The 24,282-nt window shown below is 42.2% G+C and overlaps 1 protein-coding gene across 2 annotated transcripts in view; it reads right to left on the reverse strand.

Moving 5' to 3' along the window:
- Window positions 1-24,282, reverse strand: part of NTN1 (netrin 1) — a 649,091-nt gene that overhangs the window by 368,433 nt on the left and 256,376 nt on the right. For both annotated transcript variants that reach the window (XM_029600330.1, XM_029600331.1), the window contains exon 3: window positions 15,828-16,016. In XM_029600330.1, coding sequence (XP_029456190.1) covers window positions 15,828-16,016 — 189 coding nt within the window. The remainder of the gene's footprint in view (window positions 1-15,827; window positions 16,017-24,282) is intronic.

Below are 24,282 nucleotides of genomic sequence, written 5' to 3' on the forward strand. Positions count from 1 at the left end.
AAAGCTAAATTAATTGTACATAAGGGTAGACTGGATGGGCCATACAGTCTTTTTCTGCAGACGTTTCCCTATTTCTATAATATGAAGGTTGAAAATGAAAACAAAATTATTTTTTTGTTCTGTCAATTTTGAGTATGCATAATTTGTTAAGGAATTTCCTTTTCCTCCTATCCTTACGTCATTAAGTTTCTTACAATCAGGTAAAATGTATTAATTGACTTCTCCATCTTCTTAAATATATAGAACAATAGAAATTGAGTTTTTCTCCATCCAGCCTAAACCTGCTTATATTTAGTTCTGGCTAGATGGGTAAATAACTAGGGATGTTTGAGGGGTTTTATTCTGTTTCACTGATTAGGAGGGGAGTTTGTTCTATTTATTTTAAATTTTCAATCCATTTCATGTTTAAAAAAAGGCAGTAGGAGGCATCCCCAGGGCCTCTCTCACCATTGCAAAAACTGTAATTCTAAAAAATAAAACAAAGTCCTGCTGGGCTTTTCCGCATCCCTCCTACCCACCCAGACCCCTTTTCCCCAGCAATCTTAAGCATTTTCACAAGGCAGTATTAATCCTTAGACATTTCTGCCCCATCGTAACTCTATTCAAAATGGCACTGGTGGGCCATGAGTTTGGCATCATTTTGTGGTACAGAGATACCATGTAGGTAGTCCCACCTAGCACAAACTAAATTGAAATCAGATCATTCAGCTCCAGTTTTTTGTTTTGTTTTTTTTTTTTTAGCAGCCTATCAGCTGTGACAGGGTGAAGTAATAATGAGAGGGACAAAACAGCGGTCAGCCCCAGGGGAATTAGCTCAAATGGTAGCGTGTTCGCTTTGCATGCGAGAGGCAATGAGGGACAAAACAGCAACCAGACTAATATACAGTGGAATATCCTATAAGCTCAGCTTGAGAAGGTGCTTCTTTAGCTCATTGGCAGAATAACTGGTTGGAAGCCAGAAGATGACAAGTAGTTCAAATGTCAGTCAGAAAACAAAAAACAACTTTAGAGATGGAGTGCAGAGGACCACTGCTAGGCAAAACCTTGCACACTGATCCCACAGCTATCAAGTTAATATAAACTATTACACTCCTCGAAACCAGATACCTGAGCTACCCTGGGATTGGAGGCCTGCTTTGAATGATGTATGTAACATTTCTGTTCCTAACATCGGACCTATCATGAATTAAAATGCTCCACATGTTAATTGTACCTACCAGGAAGAACCTAATCAACATGAGCAGGAAAAACTCCTAGGAAGAAAATGTTGCATAAGATTCCTGAACTACTTTTGGCATTAAATTACAATCAGAACTTTAGCCTTTTTGTCTTTCCCAGTGAGTTTTTGATACGTTTAATTCGTCTAACACAGTGTACAGGTGTCATGCCACATTATATAAGCCTCTTCCTTAGGCCTCTGACAAAGAGGTTTATGTAACACTGTGGGCTCACCTGTAAACTCTTTGTTTGGTTGCTCAAAATAAAGGGATAGAAAAACCCCACACAAATTCTTGTGTCTCAGCTAACAAGGTACCTACTCGACTGATATACACTGCTTTATCCATGTTATTAACCTCTCTAGTGCAGGTGGCAAGATATCCTGTTTAGAACAGTACTCCCAGGTGTTCAGGTGCTGAGTTACTACGAACTGCTCCCCAGAGCTAGAACTGTGCAAAGAGCTCCTATTTCAATACCACAACTTGAGCATCTTGCAAAAAATTCTCCAAAAATAGCTTCCCTGGCCAGTGAACATTCCACAAAGAAATTAGAGATGAATTTTACGCTTGAGAATAAAAGGGACCTTTCTCTCTCTTTTTAAAGAGCTGCTTCATCCCTTAATGCATTGTGTATTTTATGTTGATTTTTAGTCAATGTATATTACTGGTAGTCAGCCAAATAATGAAAAGTAACTGAATATTAATGTATGTGAAAGCCTGTGGAAAACAGAAGAAAACCAGAGACATACAAATATTACTCACCTATACTGATGTGAAGAACCAGCTGGTCTGTTTTAGTATTGTTATGATACAGTTACAAATAAAAATCAACAAAATGATTTTTGGTTTTCCACTAATATAACATGTTAAACACTAATAAGGAATGCTAACCATTTACAAACAAGAGATCCCTGGTCTTACATCACAATCAGAGTGAATATGTGTTCTCTATCACAGACTCCTGTTCTACCAATACTTGCACACCCTGAGACAGCCTGTCCCTGTCTTGCACCTCCTTACCTAGCCTCATCTGACATACTTGCACATGCCCTCATCTGACCTTTGCATATTCACTACCTCTGTACCATCAAGTTACTCACACACAACCTCTCTTCTCTTTCTCTCTTACACATATATCTAGCATCCTTCATTCAATTCCTATGGCTTCTATTATCACCATCTCCTCCATCTCCCAATTATAATTTTCCTAATCCTAGTTCCCATCTTCCCACATGGCCAGCATCTCCCCTCAGATTCTATCCCACTTTATCTGCCTCTCCTCCCCCCCCCCCCCCCCAACCCAAGTTCCTATTCCCATTCCTTCTTTAGCTCCTAGTCTTCTACCCACTTTAGCCACAGCAAATACAGCATGAAACTCTTCCTCCATAGGGGCCATACCTTATACCTGAAGCTCCAAGCCACACTACCTATCAACAACAGCAGCATGATAGTAAAAGTTTAGATAGCTGCACTTCCAAGGATGGAGATTACCTTCTGTGCTGCATTTCACAAGCTGTTTAGCAAACAGTGTGTTGCCTTCGTGCCTCTTCTTGCCCCTCGCTCCACCCTCTCTACCTTGGAAGGGACTCCCTTCGGCTCTGACGGACAGATGCAGCCGTGGCTTCTCCCTGCCTCTTGGTCCCGGTGTCCCCAGGCTGGCTTGACGCTACGGATTCGCCATGTTTCTGATGATGTAAGGGTGCGCGTATGCGCTCCAGACTTTGTACCAGCAAGGGCACGAACCTCGGGGGCATCCCCCCGTAGTGACGTCATCCATTCGCACTTTAAAAGGTCTTTGTTTGCTAACCTCTAACGAGTTAGCAAGGAACTCCAACAGGACTTGCTTCGGCAATCCACAATACTTGCAACAACGATCCGAGTCAGCGAGGGGAATCCTTCCCCACTGCTCGGCCTTTTCAAACTTACCAGGAGTACCTGCTCCATGAGGGCTCCGCTCTCTCTTCTTGATTTCAGATTGCCAGAACACTCGGAAGACTCCTCATTGCCTGGAAGTGATCGTGGACGTGAACACAGTGAGTTCTATTACATAGGAATCGGTACCCGCTCCACAAGGGCCTACATTCCTATAGCTCTGAAGACTCCCTTCCGTCCAAGACATTATCGCAGGTACGGAGCTCAAGAGTTACATTGGCAAGACTGCAGATAGGAACCCACGAGGGCCCATGTTCCTAGAATCCTTTACAGACTTTCTTCTACTCTAGAAGCCATTTCATATACAGCAATTGTGAGTTCTTATTACAGACTGTGGGAACCAGTGCTTGCCTATGGCTCCTGTTCCTGAACGTACTGAAGACTCTCTGTGGCATAGAGACCATTGCAGACATCTACTATTGTGAGTGTACCATTTTGTATCCAGTATACCCTGTCTACTCACTACTTCTAGTCTCTCTCTACAGCTCGGCAACCCAGAGATAATGTTCCAGTATCAGGACTTCAGCCTTACTGAACACAGCGACTCACTACTGCCACCCCTGGTGATCCAGCTTCCAGTCTAATAAAGAACTATTTGTGTTTATCTCATATTCTAGCCTAGCCGGTGGTTCCTCTCAGGAACTCCTCCTGGGGGCGCTGTCATCTGCCATCGGCCCAGGGATTCACCATTTCCTCCAAGTGGTCATTCCTTTCACTATTGTCACTCTGTGGGAGTCAACCACTACAGACCACTAACTCCTCTCACGGAAGTATTATATAGACAGCTACTCCTCTTTCTTGAGACTTGCCAGCAGCATATGTATATACCGAGGCATGATAGATTGCTATCTCAGTAGCGAAGTACAATATACCTATTGTTCTCTCCTCTCCTCAGAAGAGTATCATTATACAGATTGCTAACTCCTCTTCCTTGGAGAGTTGATCCATAACAGATTGCTACCTCCTTTCCTTACAGGAGCATCTTACAGCAGTTCGCTAACAGATCTACAGATAGCTAACTCCTCCCCTCTGGAGGAGCAGGTCATGTTATATCACTACTCCTTCCCCTTTCAGGAGAACAGCAGAAAAGATTGCTAACTCCGTACAGTCATTTCTTCAACAACAAACGATAAGTCCATCCCTATGTCCCAACATGGGCAGGGCTTCTACTTACAATATTTCCTCATCCCAAAGAAATCAGAAGGCTTTAGACCCATTCTGGATTTGAGATGCCTGAATAAACACTCCAAGAGAAATTAAAAATGAATTCCATCAGCATGATTTTCCCTTTTATACAGAAGGACAAACAGATGTGTGTGCTAGACCTAAAGAATGCATATGCTCACATACCCATCCATATTTCTCATTGGTGCTACCTTTGTTTCAAGGAGGATTCTTCCCACTATCAGTACAAGGTACTCCCATTTGGCCTGTTGGCAGCTCTGAGAGACTTTATGAAATGTCTTGCAATGACTCATTCATCTTGACTCAAAACATGTGTCATTGCAAGACAGCACATCTGTATCATCATGGCATATGAGTTTTCCTATACCTGGGCTACTGTTTGGCCATGGCAAACTCAGGAAGAAGTTCTATGTTCCTGTAAAAGACCATTTGTCTTCTGTAGAGCTTGGGATTTCTAGTCAACTTCGTAAAGTTGAACCTAGTACCCACTCAATGACTCAAATTCATTGGGGCTTAGAATGAGTAAACACAATGAGACTCTCTTTTGCAAGCTACTATCTTCTTCATGCTTATCAGCCAGAGTATTACTAGTGATATTAGGATGCATAGCAGCTGACCTGCCTTCATATCCATTACCTTCAATGGGGTCTTCATTCTCAATGGGATCAGCTGGCTAAGTTGCTGTGAACTGTGGTGCAGAACTCCAGGGACTTGAAATTGCATTGGTGGTTACACCTCTGAGTTCTCCAAGAAGGAGTTCCTCTTCAAATGCTCCCTATCAAGTCTTACTAGTGACAGCAATTTTCACCAAAGTGTGGGACACCCACATGGAATCCTTTCGAACCTAGAGCACCTGGTCTCTCAAGGAAAGCTGTTTTCAGGTCAGTCTTCTAGAGTTAAGAGCAATAAGATACATTCTGTCAACAATTGCCTGTTTCCTTCAGGAAAGGCATCTTGATTCAAACTGACAATCAAGTTGCCATGTGTTTTGTCAACAGAGAGGCACAGGATCATGGCCTCTCCACCAGCAAGTGCTGAAGATTTGGGATTGGGAAACCAAGAATAAAGTTGTCCTCCAGTTCACCTATCTTCCTGGAATCTTCAACATGCTGGCAGATCATCTCAGTAGAGTATTTCATCCTCAAGAGTGGTCTCTAAATTTAGTCAGTGTCAGACTATTCAGTTTATGGGGCCTACCCTCTTAGATCTGTTTTCCTCAGACAAGACCAGAAAACTAAATTAATTTTGCTCAGTTCTACCCAGCAATCTCAGACTAGCTCAGGACACTTGCCTGCATGATTGGGGAACAAGCCTTATGTATGTTTTCCATCTATACCACGGATTGCCAGGACTGTACAGAAACTTCTTCAGGTTTGCATTTGTTTGAGCCTCATAGCTCCAGCATGGCCAAAACAGATATAGTTTGCATATCTCATACAACTTTCCAGCAATCCTCCCATACATTTCGGGAAAAGCCCAGAGTTGTTTTGAGTCAAGATGAAGGGGCGCTTTATCTTCCCCATCTTCTAGCCCTTGATCTGAATGCTTGGATGTTGAGCTCTCAATCTCTAATCTCCATTTGCCCAGAGACTGTATACATTTTAGTTTCATTGAGAAAAGCCATCAACTAGAAGAAATTATGCTTTCAAATGGAGCATATGTTCTAAGTGGTATCAGCAGAATGCATTTACTGACAAACTTCTCCCTTCTTTCGAATTCAGGCTTTGTCATTTCTTCAGTGCAAGTGCATCTCAATGCTACAGCAGCATACCATGTATTGATGGACAATAAACCGACTTCCACTCATCCGCTAATATCTAGATTTATGAAACGTCTATGGCATGTTAAGCCTCCAGTACAAAAATCGCTGCTTCCATGGGACTTGAATGTTGTCCTAGCTCAATTGATGGAGCCTCCTTTTTGAGCTGCTGTAGTCAGCTTTACTAAAATTCATGACATGGAAGCTGTTATTCCTTGTAACAGTCACCTCTATTAGGAGAGTTGGTGGACTCCAAGTTCTTGTGCACTACCCACCTGAGGTGTGCAGGGACAAAAAATGTGTTTTCATTTTAGGGAGTTTTTTCTCCATGAATTTTGGTTTGTGGAATATTTGATTTGTTTCATTCATATAAAAAACCCCAAATCAAATATTTATTTAAAAAAAAAAAAATACAAAAAAAGAAAGCAGGGCCTCCTGTCCTGTCCCCACCACCCATCCCTCCCAACTAGAAAAATGCTGGGGCCAGGATCCCCCCCGGCCCGGCCCTCAGGCCAGGTCCTGATACCGGGGCTGGGCCTGGAGGCCATGTCCCAATGCCTGGGCCTAGGGTCAGGCCCAGCCTGGAGCCCGGGCCTCACAGCTCCTTAGACACTTCTTTCTTTCTTCTTTAGACGCCATGTGATGGGGTTGTGTCTGTTAATTAACTCCAGTTCATTCACCCAAGCAGATGGTGCCATTTTGATGTACGAAATACCATACAATGGACATCAAAATGGCACGATCCGCTGGGGTGAATGCGCTGAAGTTATTTAATTTTGGCATGACCCCAGCACACGGTGTGAGTTTAAAGAAGAAATGAGGACGGCGTTGATGAAACTGTGAGGCCTGGACTCCGGGCCTGGGCCTGGGCCTGGGTCTGACCCTAGGCCAAGCCCCAGGTGTCAGGATTCAGACTCTGTGCTGAGCCACAGCTTGGGCCTGGGTCTGGGCTCTGGCTGAGGCTCAGGCATCGGGACCTGGCCTGGCCCTTGGCTACCCAACTGATCAGGTAAGTGAATGATCGGGGGCTCAGCCAGGGCCTAGTTTGAGACCCCAGCATTGCTCTCAGGCCTAGGCCGCAGCGCCTGCTTTGGGCATCAGCCTATGCCCTAGGCAAGGCCCTGACTTTGGGCCTAGGCTGAGTCACTGGCATTGCACTCAGGTGTAGGCATCGAGCTAACTTGTTATGAAAGAACTGCTTGCATGGTAGATAGTAGAGATGGGCATTCATTTTAAACAAATTTCAAAAACACAATGAATAAGAGCAATTTGTTTCATTTGAGTGGCCCTGAAACGAATGGAGAGCCCCTGAATGAAACGAACCTTATGCATTGATTTTTTTTATGTTGGGACATAGGGATGGACTTATCGTTTGTTGTTGAAGAAATGACTGTACTTTTAGGCAAAGTTGCGCCAAGTGGGGTGGGGATCTGAACTGAAAGGGGTTGATAGCCAGGAGAAACAAATGGTATCTTTTGATATCTGATGCCATGCTCCTAGAAAGGTCTGGATTCTGTCCCTCACTGGAAGAAAGAGATAAGGGTTGTCCACAGAGTTGGGTCTATTGTGTGGTTTTAGGCTGGTGTTCTTGCTGTCGAGGTCTCGCCAGAAGCTGTTGATGCTGCACTGGACAAGGTGGCAGAATGTACTGCAGAAAAGACTGGTAGGGACACCTGTGGAAGTATGGTCATTTAAATGTGAAAAAAAGATAATGTCTCGAAGTAGACAGCTGTTGGGAACCATCATGAGAGATCGTTCGGCTAAAAGATCAGAATGTAACAGTACTACCATTTCCCTGAGCCTTTTGACAAATAGGTTATCTTCTAAATGAGGAAGGTCAGCCAATTTCTTGTGGACACCTTTGTGAATGCTGCTCACTCTCAACCATGCAGTATGTCGAGCTTCAATTGGAACTGAGGAAGTATGTGAAACATAATGAAATGACTCATTGACAGGTTGCAGAAGGTGATAGATGCAATCCTTCACAACCACAATTGGTTGGAGACAGGAGCGATTCTATAATGAAGCAAGGTGAGGCATCTGCCTCAGTCGGCAAAATTTGGAAAGCGTAAAAAAGTGTTCCCCCAAAACACTCATGCGGCAGCTGCTTCACCTTGTGTGTGTGTGAAAGAGAGAGAGGGTGTGAGTGTGTGCATGTGAGAGAGAAGATGTGTGATATAGCTTGTATGCATGTAAGTGGGTGTATGAGAGACAGGGTTTGTATGACAGCCTGTTTGCATATGTGTGTATGACAGAAAGAGAGTGTACATGAGAGACTGTGTGTATACGTGTGTGTGAGGGAGAGAGGGAGAGGGTGTGAGTGAGTGCCTGTGTACGTGTAAGAGTGCCTGTGTGTGTGTATATGAGAGAGAGAGGGTATGTGTGTGTGAGGGAGAGCCTGTATATGTGACAGAGAAGTTGTGTATGTGGGGGAGAGCATGGGTGTGTGTACGTGAAAGAAAGAGGATAAAGTTTGTGCGGCCCCTTCCCCAATCCACAACAATCTCAGGATGATTGGAAATCAAAAGATCCCAGATATGGAGAGCGGGGAATTTTTTTAAAATTCTAATTAGTTTTAATTGTTGAGTGTTATTTGATGTGTCTGTTTTGAAACATTTTATTGTTTTTTGAGAACTTTTAAAAATGTTTGAATTTATTTATTGAATTATGTTCTGTTCATCAGCAGTTTTGAAATATTTATTTTATTAGTATAATTTTACTATGATTGATGTCTTATATTTGATGGTGTTTCTGCTTTTCCCATTGTTGCACTGTATACAGAGTCTGGCTTCTTGTGGTTTCCAGTTCAGTTTCTGTCTGCATGTTTCTATTTATACTTTATGGTATCTTTATTCTGTATTTGGTGAGGGTTTGTCTGTGTTCTGTACAGCATGCCAAAAGTAAGGCCAGGCAAGGCTCAGTGCACCTGGAAGAAATGGAATCATAGCAACCCTATGAGTTACCTGATTAGGGGTCTACCATCCAGAGGTTCAATAGGAAGATAACGATAGTACCTATGCAGGACACTATAGGTCTCAGCTGGGAAGTGTCGGAATGTGGTTGAGGCCAATGTAATAGTCCCAGGGAGAGACCTGAGGACAGTGCTATAGAAAGACCTGGTGAAGAGCCAGATGAGACAGTAAACACATCAATGGAGCAGACAGTGGAGGTTAAACCAGGCAGTAAAATAGTATGGATGTCTGGGGATGAATCTACAGAAACCAATAGCCCAGGTCAAGGAAACCCATGGCAGGGCCTTGTGGTATGGGTTTCATTGGAAATAGGTGAGGGGCAGACCTGCTCTGAAAAGAAACAACCCTAAAGTGAAGAAGCAAAAGCGACCAAAACTGGTCTTGACCCAATAGAACCAGCAGATAAAAATCCGGAACACTAGGTTCCCTCTTCCCTACTAGTCAGATTAGTCTTGGTAACCAAAAAAAGGAGTCATTTCAGGGTGAAGGTAAAACAGAAGCAGAAATAACGGAGCTGCCTGACAGAGGCATTGAGGGAGGCCTGAAGAGAATGTGATAAAACCTGAGAAAGAGATGGAAAAAATTATTGATAATGTAGCAAATGGAAAATAGAAAAATTCTCATGGCAATGCAGAACCACAACCTGCTAAAATGCATAATAAAGAAGGAATCTGTGAGCGCACTGAAAGTCCTAGGAAAGTAGCAACACCCTAAATGTTACAAGGGAGTCCTCACAGATGATTCCCTTGTAACCATAAAGAATATGCCCTGAGGAGGAGAATTAGAACTAGGAGCTTCTTTTGGACTCTTGTGAAATAGAATTGGATAAATCAGCTGTTGTGATGTCTATTAGAGAAAGTGGGGTGTTTTGAGTTGTTGCAGGTTAAGTTACGTGGGGATACTGGGCAAACAGCACTGTGAGTGATTTTGGCATTTTGGGCAGCTTTAAGGGTAACCCTAGGAGACTAGGAAAGGATAACCCTGTAGCCCTTACCCCAGGTTTAATTGGCAAGATGTCCAGGGGAATGTATAGAAAACATATAAAATTGAAAGGATCCTTAGATGTAGGAGGGCTTGCTTTGTCCCAGCCCATCAATGTGAGGGAAGGGTCAGTCCAAGTTCAGGCAGGGGTAGCATACTGGAGAGAGAAGCCACTTCCCTGGAAGATATCAAGGGAGAATAAAGACAATTGACCCAATAGGACCAAGCAGAAAACCCTGGAACCCCTCCTTTACAAGTGCTGGACCAGGCATAGGCAAAATAGTAGCTCTAAGGGTGTGGCCCTTAGAGCAGGAATAAGAGTGCAGGCCCAGGGGGAAGAAGAGAGGCCCTAGGAATGAGAAGAAGGCAGCTCCTGACAATAACTAACCTACTATTCTATGAAGTACTGCTCCATGTCTAGAACTATTGCTGAGGTAAGCAATGATACTTATGTTTGCTTGTAAATAATAAAGCTTATGCAAGGAACAGCTAGAATCCAGACCAATTTGTCCTCCAGCAGAGATACAGACCGCTTGTGCTGTGCAAGTCCCACATCTTCATTTGTAATAGGTTGAGGATGTAATGGATTGTAAGGGCTGCTGACTTTGATGGGGTATCCAGAATTTGAAGAAGACCAAGCAGTTCTGAGCAGGGGTCCTTGTCTTTACAGACTTGGACTCCAAACATTGATTCCATCTTTTCCAGAAATGGAATGTGTGAGGTCCTCTGGGGGCGAGGTATGATTGGGAGGATCTGGAAGCGAGTCAGAAGATATACCTGTAGAGTCTTCTTCTGAACGTAATGGTGTAGGCTCACTTATCCAAGATTCCAATGATGAAAAGTGCAACCCAGGAGGTTCTTCTGCAGGCTCCTGCGGAGAATCACATATCCTGGTCAACTTCCTCTGACCTATTAGACTGCTGCAAGCAAGTGGAATAATGAGTAACCCAGAATTAAGGGTTCTGATTATGTGTTCAGGCCGATAGGCAAGATTGAGACCTGTGGTTGGATGTATTGCTGCATTAATGGAGAGGCTGGATAATTCTTTCCATCTTCAAGATGAAAGATGTAAAGAAACTTCTCATCAATCCTGCAATATGGTCAAGTTAATGATATGTCCTCTGAATTGGTGTGGGTGGTGGAACATCCTCTTCAGAGACAAGGATAGATTCCTGTATCTGGATAGGAGGTTTATTAGAGGCAAGTGGAACTATGGAACATACTGGATCTGGTGTTTCCAGATGGAGACCCTCCAACAACATCCTTGCCAGAGTGATGGTTCTTGATATTGGAGGAGGCAGAGGTAATATGATCTCTTCTGTCACCAATCTAGGATGGGCCGCATAAAAATTACCAGTTTTGACACGTTACTCCCCATGCTTAAGCTGTATCCAAGTTTTTCTCTCCCCCTGTTCTATGTAAGACAACTTTGTCACTGTTTTTTTATGGTTGCAATGTAAACCGGAGTGATAATTAACTCTGTTATTTGAACTTTGGTATAGAAAAGTTATAAATAAATAAATAAATAAATAAATAAAATTGTGTTGGTAAACCAGCCTGATGGATCAGGTGGTAAGCATAAAGGTGAATTTTAAAAGCCCAGCACACGCCAATACCAGAAGATACGTGCACAAGTTGGGCTAGTATGCACCGAGCAGATTTTAAAAGCAGCCCATGTATGCGCATACTTGTCACTACATGCACAAATGAAAAGTTCCAAAGAAGAGATGGGGTTGTGATCTGGGTAGGGCATGGGCATGGGCATTCCTGGATTTCACATTGAAATCAATGTTTAAATACTTACGTGCACTGGTGTGCCCTAGGATCCTCTACCTCATAAATTTATTTCTGCTATGAATGACATGCAAGTTATAAAATAAAGGCAAATAGACAGATCAGTGGGGTTTTAAGGGTCAGGCATAACAGGGGAGAAGGAAGGCTATTAAACTAAGGGGGTCTGAAAGTCCTATTCCTTACCTGGGCGAACTAGGAATGAACTGGTAAAACTGGTAAAGGCGTCAGCATGCATGTCTTAAAATCCCCCTCACTTGCATGGTAGAAGCAGCATTTATTTATTTATTTGTTTGTTTGTGTGTTTGTTTAACATGTTTTGTGTACCGTCATTAGTATATCCATCATATACGCGTGTATGTTATTAAATGACCACTTCCCCGGGCAAGGGCCGAGGAACACGCACACGTGCACCCATGCACCTGTTTAAAAATTACCATCCCTTTGCATCGGTACTTTTGATGGAGTTGAGTGCCTAGATGCTTTAGAACAGCATGGCTTTTTGATAGTTTAATAAGTTGCATCAAAGAAGCTGATGCAGATCAAAGATGATGCATCAATGCAAGCGTCAACTACATCGGGATTGTGCTGTGTGTCATGAATCATGGAGGAATGCAATGGAGGGCTGGATGCACCGTGTGACCAATGCATGGAGACTTCGAAGTGCATTGATGAAGCATGGGCCACACATACTGCTGCCATCAGTGCATCATGCATTAGGCCTGTCGATGCACTTTGCACCAACAGCACCAGTGATGGATGCATCTACAATGTAGGTGCTGATGCTTAGCACTCGGAGTGCTTATGCTTCTTTGATGCAGGCTCCAATGGTTCTAATAACTGATGCTGCTTCTTCTGCGATGCAGAGCAACTGACACTACTCGACTCCGCAGCTGTGGCCTGAGCCAATGGGAGAGTCTTTGGGGTGCTCCTGTTCAACTCTCTTCCTGGCAAGGCAGATGATGCTACACTATCTCTGGAGAGATTTACGCAGCTCCTTAATCTTAATCGCCATGGAATATTGGGAGTGCGGGGACATCTGTCCACAGACATAACAATTTTTCAAGAATTATCAGGTATAATAGTTTAGAGAAAAATAAAGAGGCTGAGGACACGTCATTATTCGTGTTTGGACAAAATATGACTGAGGAGGTTCACAAGGCATTGTCCACATGGGAACTCATGCACATGCTCAGTAGAGCTCAAAGCTCTACTAGCTAGGAGAGACAAGTCCGCTAGGTGCTGCCGGATGATGTCAACCACATATAATGGATAATTCAGCCTGCTTATCAATGGAAAAAATGGCTTTTTGGAAATTGCCTCTAAAAGAGTTAAAAATATATCAGGGACAGTAGAGGACGCATTTATGGGCTGATTCAGATTAGATGTGGACTCCAGTTTCTGGACTGGGTGGCAGGAACCAAACTTCTGACTTTGAATAGGAAGTTGTCAAATTGCGTCTTATCTGCCTACTTATAATACATACACACGTATGCTGACATATCTAAACCCATACAAATACTCTCATATTCACACATGCAAATCCTTATAAAATAGCACTGAAGCCTACCTCATATTCTGCAGCCTAACAGGAAATTCTTTCATGTTTCACTTTAAGTTTTGTAGAAGTGGAAAATAAATGTCAGAGAAGTAAAACCATTAGCACCTGCTTCAATGAGCTAAAATCCTCCTTGTGCTGCAGTATGGAGCTGTTTGTCCTGGGATTAAATGTTCTCTTGTTCTTTTTTTTGGTGTTTGTTTCTTAAGGTTTGGGATCTCAATACGCCCTATCTGTGTGGGGAGATATATATCTCTGTTATTTGTAAAAGAAATGCCCTTTGTCCCCTGTACGCTAACCCTTTTGAATGCAGCCCACTGTTTGCTGGTATGCACACCTGTGAGAAGGGTGAGGGGCTGGGGGAGGGGAGAGAAAAGCTTAAAGGGTTTGGTTGTTTTTTTTTATCCATGAGTCCCCTTTGCTGATCTGGCTAAACCTAGCAATCTTTTCACACCTTCACCCTTCTATTTCTTTGTCTGAATTTTCCTTTCTATTCTTGTGTTTGTTTTTGCTTGGATCTGTCTCACAACACACACACTTCTAAATCACTTCTTAAAAGGCATCATTGAGAGAGTAGGGAATGGTGGGTGGGAGATGCAGTTTATAAACTGAGAGAAGAGAAAGGGCAGAGGGAAGATACAGAAAACAAGGTGGAACAGGAGGAAGAGGAGGAGAAAGGACAATTCACCCTTCCTTTCTGGTACAAGGGGAAAGGAGAACTACTGTGCTGTCACCTATACTACAGAAGCCAGACATACTATAGTGTTACCATGCCAGCAAATTAAAATTATTTATGGAATATTTATTCATTAAATATGAAATGAGTAAAAATGAAATATATATAAGTGATTGTTTCTAGTAACTACAAAGCTGGAAAGAAACTAATGAAGACATACATCACACTTATACCTTAGGATGCACATGTTTTACTTAATGTGTAATGTTTGCTCATGCTATTTGCCCATTGCAAGGAAACCACATGGTCACAGTGTAAGCTTTATTACTTCTGTAAGGGGTAATTCATTTCCCTTATTAAATTTCCTTTAGTTAGTCACTAGGGGATCTTTATCATCTTTGGAGACCATCCCTAAGATGTTTGCCCACCCAGAGTGCTGGGATTGGTCCAGCTCAGGCTATAAAACTCTTGGATAAGCCTGGTGTGGCTGGATGTAGATTTCTTTTTTTGGAGGAGCAGTCTGGTTGCTGGATGATCCAAGGAGGCCCACCAGGCTGCTATAGTGGGATAACAAGGAGAGAGAGAGAAAGATTTTTTACTTTTAAGAGAGCTGGTTATTTTGATCTACCCCAGCTCAAGAGGGAAAACACCCCCTACCTGAGGGGACTGGGATTACATTTGCTCTGCATCCAGTTAATAGTGGGGGACTGTGGTGCCTTTGAGAAGATTTCCTTTATCTAATGGAAGGAGGGAGTAATTTTTTCCATCATCACCTTCCTGCCTATTTTGGAGATTAGATTTTCTTCTACTTTCCTGTCACCAGGAAAGGATTTGGGACATTGATTCGGATGCTGAAGATGGAGAAAGTCTGTGGCACTTGGAGTTTTCATTTTGCTCTGCATCCTCATGAATTTTGCTGTTATGGCTTGGATTCTATTTTTTTTTAAGTTACAGTAAATTTTTAGTTGAACACCACTCCAAGTCTCTGCTTGTTTTTCTAAACTTGGATCTAGCCTGCTGAGGCGCAGACAAGTGAGTCAAATTAAAGGAGTGACTGGGAGAAGCCAAAGACTTCACAAGGTGCCCACCCCCAAGAGCCTAGGGCCCTGGAAGCTTGTCCTCCCTTCCTGCTGATGGAATCCCGGAATCCCAGTGGCTACCCAGCGTTCGAATAGCGAGAAAAGTGAGAGATCCAGGACAGTGATATTGGCCCTGGAGACTCTACATGGCCCCTGCATTCCAGATCAGCTGAAGAGGGTGCTATGCTTAAAATGTTCCATGAGTCAAAGGGGCATGGTTACCCTTTCGCTCTAACAGGGTGGACTGTTATGAATACGGTTCAGGGACAGTGGGGAAAAAACATTCACTGCCACTTTCTATGCTGTACCTTACCTGGGAATAAATGGCTGAAGGACTTCAGTTTCCAGGGTTGTCAATACAACTTCTTTCACATTTATTTAAAAATACTGGGGAAAATAAGACATTTTGGCTAAGTCGTGGTTTTCTAAGGAGCATCTCAATGCACTCTGGGCCTTGTTGTCCTACTAATGCATAAGGATGAGCTTTAAAAAGATACATGACATTACCAAACTTTCATGATATGCAACTATGGATAAGCAATGCTGCTGTAACAGAAACAAGTGATTCAAAGCATATAAAAGAAATATTGAATCAGACAGTAGAGACTAGAAGGACAGGAGATCCCATGGGTGTCGCTCCACCCACAGGCAAAGAGGGTTGGGTTCTTCCTACATACCTTTACATGCCTTCCTGTGGGTGATTTGTTTACTCATGTCCCGATAATATCCTTCCTTGCAGTAATGGCAGTGCCGACCAGCTGTATTGTGCCGACAGTTGAGGCACACACCTCCGCTTTTACGCCCCGACAGCTTGTAGAGCTCCATGTTGAAGCGGCACCTCCGGGCGTGGAGGTTGCAGTTGCATGCTGGGGAAAGTGAAGAGGAAGCTTTAGGCACAAAATAATAAAAATCAGGGGTGATCAGAACCTTCTGCAACCAATGGCAGAAAGAATGAAGTTACAACTCGGATGTACATCCAAAAGAATCGTCAATGCCATTTGAATGCTAAAGAGAGCAGGGTTTTTATCAGGCATTTACAGTACCAAAAATCTAAATCTCACTGGAAGACTTTAAAAGGATAATTTTCTAAGCAATTCAGCCAAGCAGTTAAGTAGTTACTCAGATTGCTCTGGCTGTAAACTGGCAGCTAAAAGTATCTGTTGACTTTCACAACGCACATACTTTTAGCTAGATTATAAAATGCTGTTACCAGGGTGGGTGGGAGGGGGAAGGGGCTACTTAATTCAGGTAGTAAACACACATATTTGGCTTTTTAAATGTGCATTCACCCATTCCACCAAGCAAATGAAAAGTACATGGGCATTTTTTTTTTGCCCATGTTCCTTATTATAGGCAATTTTCAAAAGAACACTATTCGGGTTGTTTCCCTTGGAGAATTACTACAAAGTCCACGGATGCAAAAGAATCTGCATACTTTGCAACAATGCAGGCTACTGAAAATTGCCCCCATAAAATGGGGACTTTTCTCCAAAGGTGTAAAATTCAGTCCCAACACTGGTTCATGCAAGCTGCCCTAATCCTGAATCAACACTGTCCACCAGCTGGTGCTTTACACAGAGATAAGTTACCCTGTTTGACCCAATTATCTATTGCAGAACTCGACTCAAAGGTTTTCGGACAACATGGGAATCAAACGTCACTGAACAGGACCCCTAGTACCTGAGGGCTCACAATAAGGGCCAAATCTAGTAAGGGACGCCTTCCGTTTTGTTTCTATGCAGAAAATGCTTGTTATAAATCTGAGCAGTGTAAGTGATTTTAGTTTCCACATCTGGAAATCAAGCACCTTCATGTGCACTAAGCTCAGGGAAGTCAATATTCAGTGAGCTAATGAGCTGGAGAGTTAGCGGGTAACTTTTCCCCAATAGTCAGTGTGGAATAAAGATGGATATACTTGGATAATTTTACCTGGATAAAGTCTGGTCAGGACAATATTTTCCTGACCAGACTTACCTGGCAAAGTTTATCTTGCTAGCATTGAATATTGGTGCTAGTCAGATAAATTTTAGCCATGTCCCCAAAACCTTCCCCTACCTTGCCTCTTTTCTTCAGACTGAACTTTAGCCAGAAAATGATTTATCTGGGCAAAGTTTTGCTGGAGAAAGTGGCAGGAATTTCAAATTTCAGGGTTTATCCAACAAACTTAAAAGTTAGCCAGACAAATTCTTTTCAATATCAATCTCAGATTTTTTTTTTTAATGTATTGTTTCAATCTTAATAGTCAAACATTATGGATTTTAAAAGAACAGTGAAATACAAAAATGGTTCTTAACCCAGTCTTCAAGAACCACCCAAGCCAGTCAAGTTTGCAAGATTTCCACGATAGGAGATATATTTGCATGCATTATCTCAATTTCATACCATAGTATCCCAAGCATATTTATTGTGAATTTTCGGAAAATCCAACTGGCCAGGACCAGGTTGAGATTCATCACATTTTAACATACAGGGGTAGATTTAAAAAAGGTGTGCACGCTACCCAGCGCACACAAATGTACACCTGATTTTATATATATAAAATCAGGGGTTGGGGCGCGCAAGGGGGTGCACAATTGTGCACCTTGCGAGCACCGAGCCGCGCTGCCTTCCCCCGTTCCCTCCCCCTAACCTGACCTTCCCACCCCTTCCCCTAACCTTTCCTCCCCTAGCCCTACTCTAACCCCCACCAAAATCTTTATTTTACCTTTTGCACCTGCCACCACACAATCCTCCGACACAGCGGCAATGGCCGCTGTGTCGGAGGCCTCTGGCCCCGCCCCTGCCCCCAGACCACCCCTTTTGTAAAGCCCCGGGGCTTACACGCGTCCCGGGCCTTTTTTAAATAGGCCCTGCGCGTGTAACCTTTTTAAAACCTGGCCCACAATGTGGCCAATAACTTTAAAAAAAAAAATGTTGGATGCAAATTTTAAGGGGTGGGGGGACAAGGAATAATTTCTCCCCTAATTTCCACGTTTACAATTACCCCTTGCTTGGGGGGGGGGGGCAGGGGACTGCATGATCTCCAGTGGGCTCAGGAAATGCTATGTAGCTTCAAACCGTAAGCACTCAAATCTCACTTATAAGGGACATGTGCTAGAACGTACTGAACTCGCCCCCAGTGTGCTGATAAAAGTTTGTTCTGTCAGTATTCCTGGCCACGTTATGTCAAGCTACAGAATCTTATACCACTGCTCTCATTAGCTTGCATGCCTACTGCCATGCACTATACTATTTAATTATGCAAAGATGCAGTGGATACAGGAAGTTGCAATGCATAAACCAAAATGAAATTAGGAATGGAAGCATGAAGAGTGTAAGGAAAAGCTCAAGCAGTTTGTTTTCAGATGGATCAGAGCATGTCAGACAGATTCATTCCATTTTTTTTTTTTTTTATTTACTACGCTTGAAAACAATGCCAATAAAGCAACTGATGACGCATCCCTCATGGATTTTTATCTTGCTATACTGTTAAGCATTATTTAGATTTCCCACATTTTTTTCTGGGAAATCACCATGAAAAGACACTGCCAGGCAACACCACATGTTTCTTTCTAGTTCTGTTTGGACAGATCACAGGAGATTTATATCCATCAATCATTCTGAGCTTGTTAAAATGAGAATCTCAAGTTCTTTCCAGAAATCTTAAAGCAGTAGCTTTCATGACACATTTTCCCACAAAATGTACCACCCTCCCTCCAAGTGTTCAAATCAACACGCTGGATTTACACGCCTACCTTTTCACTGTTCCAGCCACAATATTAGGGTTCTGGAGCAGCACGCCAGTCTTTTGCTAACTAGAATTTTGAGAATAAAATCTCACAACAACTAACATCTATTTCCTTACGACATGGAGCCAGAACAAAACTCTAACAAGTAAATTTTAAAAGCAGCACGCATGCCCCATAAATGCACATATTGGACACGTTCAATACATTCAATTTTATATCATTACTTCATGTGTTGCCAAGAAACCTTTAATAACAGTGACGCATTTTTTTCTGCTTGATACTTTCCAGTAACTTTGCTTGCTTTCGATAATGTCATCAACCTGCACATAGTAAACATGATTTTTGCCAGACACAAAATAAGACCTTTCTCTTAACATTATTATATTTGGAATTGTCTTTTTACCTCAGAGCATGTGACAGTAATTGGAGCTAGTGAGTCAGTCTCTACTGTGCCTCAAATATCATTTTTTTTAAACAGTTTAAATTGTAGTTTGCTGTCTGAGGAGGAGCCCCGATAAGAGACGCCAGTAACATAAACCCACTTTTTGGCTTGTAAGGACCGACCTTAGATAGAGGTGGTAAAAGCCCTTAAGATAAGTTGACTGTGGTTGGGTTTTTGCTACTCTTCTGCTTCTGTCACCAGAGGACTGATAAAGCTAAGTAAATACACAGTAACAGCTCTTCACACCTGCTTAATCTTTTGAATAGCAGGAGCTGAATGTGCAGAACTCAGAGTTCAGGAAAAAGGAAGCTAGAAAGAAAGAAAAGGGAGGAGAAAGAACATTTAAAGAAGGCAGGAAAACTCCATAAATATTTTTGGGAAAGCCTGAGGGTGTGATACAAGAAATAAATTAACTACTGGGAATCTGATGGGTACTTGTGAGAGAATGCTGGGCTCAATGGGCCTTGGATCTTAAGAAGGTAGGAACCAACTGCTCTCACAGGGCCAGAAGTACTAAAACGTTTTTCCCATTTTGTATCCATGAGAACTGGGAATAATGCTTATATCCTTGAGCCCAATACCAAGCACGGCTGGGGCCAGTATTACTCCTTGGGCAACAGAAGAATAATACCAACAACAAAAGGGAATCTTTTTTAAAGCATAAGGAAACTAATGTGGCTTAAGGAAACTAATGTGGCTTATGGAAACTAATGTGGCTTATGGAAACATCTCATCCTGGAAGTTATTGAGCTCCAGAGACTCAAGTTCAAAGTTAGTCTGAGTAGGTTCTGCTTCTACCCCATTGAATCATGGAGTTGTAATCCTATTTTTCTTAAGGACATTTCCTCTAGTTATAAGCGGCATTGAGATGGGTCAGAACAGATTCAGAGTGGGCTGGAAACTCAGGTGTGGATGCAGATTGGTTTATTTCTAGCCTGACCTGACAATAATGTGCTTGCCTGTGGCCATGTACAGAAAGTCAGTTGCAGAGCAGGGATTCCAACTATAATTGCTCCCTTTACAGATCCACTTTGGATGTGTTAACTTGCACAAGAGTTACTGTTAGGTCAATCTGCAGAGATTAACCTTTCATTTAAAGGGCTAGTCCCAGTATACTGGCACAATAAGAGTAACTAAGACTTTGGTACTATGTGGAATGAGATGTCTCTGGAGGCTTATAAGGATTCTACCTAACTCTTTTAGGGCTGGGAAAAGGGCATGGAAAAATGCTTGGATCTGCATTATTTAAGCAAGTCATTGCATGGATAAGCAGTTTGTAAGTGGACAAATTGTTCCCAAGTAGATTCCAATTGGACTCTAAAATAAACACTTAACAAGAGACTAGCAATTTAGCTCCAACAAAGCCACCGATGGTTGGCAGAGTACAGTTCACTGCTGTGCACTGTCTCATTAATTATCCTAATGCTGTGTACTTTGCCTCCTGGTAGACTTGTCTTCACTTAGAGTGACTGATGTTTCAGGAAAACACTTAAACACAGTCTAACTTGTGAGGCATGTGTCAGCGTATATTTCAAGTATTTCTTAATTCTTGCTCTAAAGAGAGTCTCGGTCTCTTGGGAGTCACAGCTCCTACTACTTAAATGCACCTGAAGTCTTAAGTCCCATGCTTGTGACATCGCAATAAATGTGGTATCGAACTTAGTACTAGAAATTCAGTTTACAAATGGATTTTTCTAAAACACAATGGTGCCAGATTTATGAGAGGTTTGTATATCATCACAATAGGGATAGCAGATGATTCCTTGTCACCTGGGACAGATTGAGCTAGTCGCGTTTTTGCTATACTGTACACAGATACGAGTCCCGCTTTTGTGAGGGAAATCAGAATCATATTTCCATGCATGCAGTGCGGGGACCCAGGACTGACTCAGCCTTTGCCAGATGACATGGGTTCTGATGGTAACTCTATGAAATCGGTCAGAGAGTGGGAATGAGAGAGACTTGAAAGAGTCTCCAGACCTCCCAGCTCAGCTTGCTTTATATAGGACTACTTCCAGCTGCCTCTATATGCCATACTGATTTAAAACACAAGTACATAAAGATATGCCATACTGGGTCAGACCAAGGGTCCATGAAGCCCAGAATCCAACAGTGGCCAATCCAAATCAGACTACCTGGCAAGTACCCAAACATTAGATAAATCACAAGCTACTATTGCTTATTAATTACCGTAATAGCAGTTTATGAATTTTTCCTCTAGGAATTTAAGAACATGCCATACTGGGTCAGACTAAGGGTCCATCAAGCCCAGCATCCTGTTTCCAACAGTGGCCAATCCAGGCCATAAGAACCTGGCAAGTACCCCAAAACTAAGTCTATTTCATGTTACCGTTGCTAGAAATACCAGTGGCTATTTTCTAAGTCAACTTAATAGCAGGTAATGGACTTCTCCTCCAAGAACTTATCCAATCCTGTTTTAAACACAGCTATACTAACTGCACTAACCACATCCTCTGGCAACAAATTCCAGAGTTTAATTGTGCATCGAGTGAAGAAGAACTTTCTCCGATTAGTTTTAAATGTGCCACATGCTAACTTTTTTGGAGTGCCTCCTAGTCTTTCTATTATCTGAAAGACTAAATAACCGATTCACATCTACCTGTTCTAGACCTCTCATGATTTTAAACATGTAACCAGATCCTCTGGCAATGAATTCCAGAGCTTAACTATGTGCTGAGTGAAAAAGAATTTATTTCAATTTGTTTTAAATGAGCTACTTGCTAAATTCATGGAGTGCCCCCTAGTCCTTCTATTATCTGAGAGAATAAATAACCAATTTGCATGAATTTGTTCATGTCCTTTCATTATTTTATAGACTACTATCATATCCCCCTCAGCCGTCTCTTCTTCAAACTGAACAACCCTAACTTCTTTAGCTTTTCCTCATAGGGCAGCCGTTCCATGCCCTTTATTTTGGATGCCCTCCTCTGCACTTTCTCCAGTGCTGCTATATCCTTTTTCAGATGTGGTGACCAGAATTGTACACAGTATTCAAGGTGTGGTCTCACTATGGAGCGATACACAGGCATTATGTCATCCTCCATTTTATTTGCCATTCCCTTCCTAATAATTCCTAATATTCTGTTTGCTTTTCTGATCGCCACAGCACATTGAGTCGATGATTTCAATCTATTATCCACTATGGCGCCTAGATCTCTTTCCTGGGTGGTAACTCCTAAAATTAGGTAACTCCTAATATTGTTTAATTACAGCAAGGGTTATTTTTCCCTATATGCATCACTTTGCACTTGTCCACGTTAAATTTCATCTGCCATTTGGAAGCCCAATCTTCCAGTCTCGCAAGGTCCTCCTACAAGTCATCACAATCTACTTGAGATTTAACTACTCTACATAATTTTGTGTCATCCGCAAATTTGATCACCTCACTGGTTGCACCCCTTTCCAAATCAGTTATAAAAAGCACCAGTCCAAGTACAGATCCCTGAGGCACTCAACTGTTTACCTTTTTTCACTGTGAAAACTGACCATTTAATCCTACTCTCTGTTTCCTTTTAACCAACTTGCAATCCACAAAAGGACATCACTCCTATCCCATGACTTTTGTTTTCTTAGAAGCCTCTCATGCAGGACTTTGTCGAACGCCTTCTAAAAATCCAAATAAACCACATCTACCGGTTCATCTTTGTCCACATGTTTATTCACCCCTTCAAAGAAATGTAGATTTGTGAGGCAAGACTTCCCTTGGGTAAATCCATGCTGGCTGTGGCCCATCAAACCATGTCTATCTAAATGTTTTGTGATTTTGTTCTTTATAACAGTTTCCATGATTTTTCCCGGCACTGAATTCAGGCTCACAGGTCTATTAGTTTCCCGGAACACCCTAGGATCCATTTTTAAATATAGGGGATACATTGGCCATCTTCCAGTCTTCAGGTACATCAGATGATTTTATTTATAGATTACAAATTTTTACTAATAGGTCTGAAATGTCATTTTTTAGTTCTTTCAGAACACTTGGGGTGTATACCATCCAGTCCAGGTGATTTACTACTCTTCAGTTTGTCAATCAGGACTACCACATCTTCTAGGGTCACCATGATTTGGTTCAGTTGATCTGAATTATCACCCATGAAAACCTTCTCCAGAACGGGTATCTCTCCAACATCCTCAGAACACCAAAGCAAAGAAATCGTTTAATCTTTCCACGATGGCCTTATCTTCTCTAAGTGCCCCTTTAACCCCTTGATCATCCAACAGTCCAACCGACTCCCTTGTAGGCTTTCTGCTTTGAATATATTTTTTAAAGTTTTTATTGTGAGTTTTTGCCTCGATGGCCAACTTCTTTTCAAATTCTCTCTTAGCCTGTCTTATAAATGTCTTACATTTAACTTGCCAATGCTTATGCTTTCTTATTTGCTTCTGATGGATCCTTCTTCCAATTTTTGAATGAAGATCTTTTGGCTAAAATAGCCTCTTTCACTTCACCTTTCAACCATGCTGTTAATTGTTTTTCCTTCCTTCCACCTTTCTTAATGCATGGAATACATCTGAACTGTGTTTTTAGGATGGTTGTTTTTTTTGTTTTTTTTTTTTAACAATGACTATGCCTGTTGCACACTTTTTACCTTTGTAGCTGCACCTTTCAGGTTTTTTTCTATTTTTCTCATTTTATCAAAGTTTTCCTTTTGAAAGTTTAGCGCTAGCGCCATGGATTTACTTACTATCCCCCTTCAAGTCATTAATTCAAATTTGATCATATTATGATCATTATTGCCAAGCGGCCCCACCACCATTACCTCTCTCACCAAATCCTGCGCTCCACTGAGAATTGTATCTAAAATTGCTCCCTCTCTTGTTGGTTCCTGAACCAATTGCTCCATAAAACTGTCATTTATTCCATCCAGGAACTTTCTCTCTCTAGCATGCCCTGATGATTCACTTACCCAGTCAATATTGGGGTAACTGAAATCTCCCATCATT

This window comes from Rhinatrema bivittatum, chromosome 4, assembly GCF_901001135.1.
Source record: "Rhinatrema bivittatum chromosome 4, aRhiBiv1.1, whole genome shotgun sequence".
NCBI classification, from domain to species: domain Eukaryota; kingdom Metazoa; phylum Chordata; class Amphibia; order Gymnophiona; family Rhinatrematidae; genus Rhinatrema; species Rhinatrema bivittatum.